The sequence below is a fragment of the Xiphias gladius genome, chromosome 23 (assembly GCF_016859285.1).
Source record: "Xiphias gladius isolate SHS-SW01 ecotype Sanya breed wild chromosome 23, ASM1685928v1, whole genome shotgun sequence".
Lineage (NCBI taxonomy): Eukaryota > Metazoa > Chordata > Actinopteri > Istiophoriformes > Xiphiidae > Xiphias > Xiphias gladius.
Genome location: NC_053422.1, coordinates 29,378,931 through 29,384,827, shown reverse-complemented (window position 1 = coordinate 29,384,827; position 5,897 = coordinate 29,378,931). Strand labels below are relative to the sequence as shown.

At 39.4% G+C, this 5,897-nt stretch overlaps 1 protein-coding gene across 3 annotated transcripts in view; it reads left to right on the top strand.

Moving 5' to 3' along the window:
• Positions 1-916: 916 nt before the first annotated feature.
• spdl1 (spindle apparatus coiled-coil protein 1) overlaps positions 917-5,897 on the top strand; it is an 18,815-nt gene continuing 13,834 nt past the window's right edge. For 2 of the 3 annotated variants that reach the window (XM_040120460.1, XM_040120459.1), the window contains exons 1-3: positions 917-1,015; positions 1,167-1,232; positions 3,718-3,834. In XM_040120460.1, the coding sequence (XP_039976394.1) occupies positions 941-1,015; positions 1,167-1,232; positions 3,718-3,834 (258 nt within the window). In that variant the 5' untranslated portion in view covers positions 917-940. Of the gene's footprint in view, positions 1,016-1,166; positions 1,233-2,137; positions 2,740-3,717; positions 3,835-5,897 lie in introns of those variants that run through there. The other variant, XM_040120462.1, reaches the window with a different exon arrangement.

The following is a 5,897-nucleotide window of genomic DNA, read 5'->3' as shown; positions in this document are numbered from 1 at the left end:
TGTAAATTAGTTGTGTACCACTTGCATTTTTTATACACAGACCTAGCAATTTAATTATGTAGTCTGCGGACATTGCAAACATGGCATTACACCTTAGAAGTGTAGAAGCTAATTACAGCTAGAAGAGTCCGAAAATTGTGGGTGGACAGCTCCAAAAACATTGTACCATTAATTTATTAAGGCTTAGAATTTAACCACAACACTGTAGTAAAGCAGAAAGCGGCCACATTACTCTACAACTATGTAATTTAAAAGTGCACTGTTGTAGTTTACATAACATGTTTTTGCCTAATGTCTGTATGTTTTCGATTAATGTTTAAATATTTTGAAAAATATAGAAAAAGTGAATATTTTAGGACGTTATCAAGTAAAACGTTACAAAATGCAATTTTAAAAAATGAAATGCTAAATGAAAAACAGGATACCCAGAAGTGAGCACACCTCTTGTGTCTCCAAGTATTCAGCGTTAACAGTGACATTTGATTAAAAAATATGTGCTAGAAAGCCTGCGTTTCCAATATCTACGTGCATATATATATATATATATATATATATATATATATATATATATATATATATATATATATATATTTTGGCTGAGTTGGAGATATGAATCAACTGTTTGTTGAGGCTCAGACACTGGAGAGCGGTGGTTTGTAGTGCATTCATGGGGTGTTGGCATAATCCGAAAAATAAGTTACTAACTCATTGTTACCCTCAAGTCGGAACAATAACCCGGAAAGTTGGCGAAAATTTGGGGCTGCGGTCGGACAGTCCTTTTTGCTTAGAAAGTTCCTAAATGAGTGAAATGACCCGTAAGTATCTAAGTGGTAGCCATAATGAGTGCTGGTCGAATACTCTAAATCCTAATAAAAAGGAGCGTCAATGCTTTCTATCTTATCTCCTTTAACACAGTATACACTAGACTTTCCTTCGCGAAATGAAAGTCTTGTGCCGTCCCACAATTCATTGCGGCATCAGCAGTCGGTCGTTCACGAAAACGAACGATAATCATGCAAGTTACCTTTACTTATTAACTTTCAACAATGTTATAGCCATAGGTGAACGACGAACCCCTCGCTGCTGTTATAAAATTATCAAAGTGAAGTTAATTTTGTAGAGTAACCTATGCTCAGTTGTCATTATTTATATATTTCCGTTTTCAGCGTTGTATCGCCAGCCTTGGGAATATCATAATTATTTTTTCTTCAGTCACAGATGCTGAAATAAAGGTAAGGTTAAAAATTGGATCATCTGTTCAGCTATATAAATACATGTTCAGCTATATATGGTGTGAGAAGTATTTATTCAGATCCTTTAGTAAAAGTATAAAAAAGTACCAGCAACGTAAAAATATTCTTACAAGTAAAAGCTATGCAGGAAAAATCATACATAACAGTTCTGATGCACATTTATTTATGATTATACTTATACTATACTAAGTATTAGCCGCATAATGTAGTTAAAGAATTAAAGTAAAAAATACTGGTTTGGTCCCTCTGTCTTTCAGGTGAAGGGATATGAGACGTTTTTAGCCATATTTTGATTTTAATTCATGTTTGAAACTGAAGAATGATGATATTTACAGTAGTAGATTTGTAGGCCTAATGTATTATGCCTATCTTGCATAAATTTAACAATTATACTAACTGGGATTCATAACGATAAGTATGAATGGATTAATAAATATGGAGGCTGAACGCTAGCAATCATTATCAGTGTGACAACGATTCCGTTTCACTTTTGTGACTAGTAGCCTATATTCCTCTTTTTCATTTAAATTCCAACCTTGTTAATGAAGTAATATTTTCCACCGGGTTGTCCACGATCGTATAGCCTGCATTAAAACAAACAAGGTAACAACGCACGGGGCGTTGTATCTAAGATGTACTTTTGTTGTCCATCTTCAGAACATTGTAGTTCCCCCATGGCAGATCTATGTCGACATCGCCGCCCGCCGTCGCAAACTAATTACATAGTTTAGCGTAAGTACTGTCGGATACTCATAACACCGCGGTCGTCTTTTCCTAAGTCCTTATGTATCACCCTTCACGTCGTTACTTGACCTCATGACGTTTCCTATCGAGGTCAAGGAAAAGTGGTTAGGAAAGGAATAGTTTTTTTATACTTTGGGACCGCAGCCTCGGTACAGCACTTGTCGAGTTGTTCATGTCACATACGCAGAAATATGGCAGGAAAAAAGTAAATGTTTGGTTGATATTCAGAAACTTTTGATTAATGGTGCAGATCCACGTATTACATATCAATTTTTGCTGAAATGTAATTTGTAATATGGTATTAGGTTGTAACCCTTAGTTGCTGTCCACGTAGAGTGACTTAGATCAGTTAGAAAGGTTAATTATTGGGAAGCAATATCTTAGTGGTTACAGAGAATGTACTAGCGCAGCAACGACTCTGGGACGCTCGGAACAATAAAATACAACACACATTTTTTTGTAGCGTCCATGTTGTTTCCATATTCCGACTTAAAAGTACATGAATACAACGAAGTCGGAAGAACGACTTCCCAACACGGGAAATAGACCACCCGAAGAGCATGTGAATACGACTTAACACTATTCGACACTCCCGCCCCTGGCGCTTCGCTGACTCAGCAGCGCATGCCTGACCAAACGGGCAGAACTGTCGCTCAGGCAATCTCGTGTCGCGATAGTTCAATGGAACTGGATTCAAACTGTGGCGGTTGGTGGGTTTGACAGAGGATTGTTCGCTGACGAGGTAAAATGTTCATTTAGTGACGTTGTTATACTTTGGTCATTGTAGTTACTTATACGGTGGCTTCAAGGAAAATTGAAGAGAGGCCTTTGTGTGATTAAAAACGAGTTGGGGAATATAGCTCAAGCGCCATTATTGTCGAAAGTGGTTAGCTGTGTAATCAAACACGAACTATCTGTTGAAAAATTGCGTATTTTCAATCTATCAGGCAGTTGCTGTCCACAGCGGTTATGTTAGCTGTGGGATTTCATTTCTGATATCATGTCCCAGCTGGCTGTAGGTTAAACAGACTTTTCCACAGTTGCTTACACATTCTCTCTTACTACAGTGAATTATACATTCACACATAATTTGTAAGTGGATGGTCATATAACCACGTCGGCTACACACATTGTTTGGCACTAACCTTGTAGCAGCAAATGTGAAGATGATTCAGAAATTAACCCTGTGCTGTTACTATCTCCAGTTTGTGCCTTTCATGTAACAGTATGTGACACATATGTCTCGGCTGTTAACCGGTTATACTCTTTATACTCTTTATACTCTTTCATTTAAGGCAGCAATCTGTTCCACCATCTGAGCGGTGCAGACCTGCAAATAAATTACCACTGAGCTAAAATGGCGCTGGTATGAGAGATTATGTCTACAAAAGTAAATAATTGAGAAGAAACATTGTGATAAAATTACCCCAGCTAAAAGGGAATATAAATATATTGAGTGATATATATTTCGATTTTTTTTTTTCAGAAAGTTTATTTTATTTAACTCCGTTCTGCATTTATTAGTTTTTTCTTTCTACAGTCTGTTGAAGTGTAGTTGGAAATGCATATTGGAAAGTCTAATAAGTTTGTGATTACGCAATCTTATTGTGCATCTAACTGATGTAAAGGAAAAGGATTTTTATGCCGATTTTGATATTTGAGGGTTTAAAAAAGTCCAATAACGGTATATTGCTGACATTTGTCCTGGCTTTACTGGCAGGGACCCCAGGACAAGGTGTCTGCCTTCACATTGTTCCGCCCCTCGATGAGCCTGGTGAATGTCCAGACTGTAAGACCGGAGGAAAAGAGCCCAACGGACTGTAAAGAACTGGGAAAGGTAAAGGGATTGTGTTCCGTAAAGACCACCACAAGCACAGAGCACACATACACACTGAAATTTCGCAAAACACATATTAACGCTAGTGTTTATTTTTCAATGACTGACTAGTTCAGCTGACGTCTATTGAAATAATTTGAAGAGAAACAGGCTTGACAACTACCAAACTGTCTGACTGTAGCAGCACTGCCCCAGCGCCTATGTAACTTGCATTCATCTCAAATTTAAAGTTATCCCACTGCGGAGCAGCAAGGACCAGAGCATTACAGGGAGGGCTTTAATGCTCTCAACTATCTCTAACACATTTTGGCACGCATGACACCAAACATACTTAGCCTTCGCCTTCAATAAGTCTGTGAGGGGCACCACCATAGTAGAAAAACTCATTCAGAAACAACGATAATAATCCACCAGCCCCAAAAAACGCATTAGCTATTCAACTAGTTGGTTAGAAACCTCCAGATGGCTTAGCAAGCCATCTAGGTTCTGCAGGCACTCAGAATTTTTAAGGAGACCATGCACCCTACAGGTCCTCTCCTGCTTGCCCTGCCACCGTATGAGGAGAAGCAGACACTGACAAACATACAGGGTGGGCCCCCAATATGCATGGTTCCTGATCATGCCCAATGTGCCTGAGCATAGTATGGCTTTCATAAATTCGCATGGTAAATCTGTTTCAGTGATCTACGTTTGGAAGTAGGTATGTAATGGTTGGCAGAACTAACAGTTATCAATATCGCAAGCACTTGATTCCCTGGGAGAAAAAAATGATTCTCCACCGGTCAGTCATAAAGTATTTTCATCATGCCATGTGCAGATGCTGACCTCTCCTTAACTACTTTGTGCTTTAAAGAGCCTATATCTGAAGCCATTAACATAGTGATTAAGGTTTTGCGGCGGCTTTGTCTCTTTCTAATTGTCCTGCAACAGCACCAAAGGACCCCGCATCATATGGCCAAAATGAGGTTGTTGGGGCTAAACCCCGTGTTTTCCTGGATTACCTGCATTTCAGATGATAACAACCAGGGTAAGCCCTCTTTCCAGCCCCTGTTTTTTTTGGGGTAGAATATGCAGGCAAGGTGGAATTGACTTTTGATGAAAACACTCTCAAATGCCTTACTTTTGCGTATGGTAAGCAGGTGGCTGATTATGTTTAAGACCCAACTGTTTTAGGATCTGCTCAACAAGTGACAGGAAAAATTCAACCCTTGATCTGACACAGGGAACACTGAAGATTGAAAAACTGCAACAGAGCGCGCGCGCTATAGACCTGGCCTTGTGCTTGGCGCTTCACTGTTAACAGGTTACTAGCAGCAGATTTAGACGGGGTTAAATAATAAGAGATTCAAAAAGATGGCTTATAGCTTGTGCTGGATACAGAAGAACAAGCTTTAGGGTATGATTTGGTCTACTGGTTAACATATGTATGACATGACTGTATGTAACCTGAAACATCTTTTTTCAGGCAGGGCCGAAAGAACTATATCAAGATGTGGTCATGCATCTTCCTGATGCCAGAGTAGCCATGGGAAACCTGCAAACCCACACTACAAACCTGGAAGGGATTACAACTTAATAAATAGGATCACCAACAAAATGCTTCCCATGAGGCACCCATTTCCTTTTCAACACATCATTCTGTTTGAAATAAACTACCTGGTTTCTAACCTCACCAGAAGAAAGAACCCTGTCAAACAGATCTGGAGATTCAGAGAAATGTCAGCACGCTGCTTGTTCACCAGCTTGCTGTGGGAAACGGACCAAGGAACATCAGGCAATGTCAAATCACAGTGCTGTGGAATGTCATCATTTTCCGTGGAGTTTTTTCTGTCCACCTGAGTGTGGCTCATTTCGTGCTACCACGCATGCCCTGAACACATCGGGAAACCTTGCTCCATTTTTATAAGGCTCATTGCTAACCAGGTGGACTGGAACAACAACAGCAGGTGGAGGAACACCAGCCCATACCTCAAACCCCCGGTTTCATTGAACTTTTAACTTCACGCCTCTACAAAAAGTTTTCACCATTTCATACACTGCTTACACACAAATATGAAAAACAA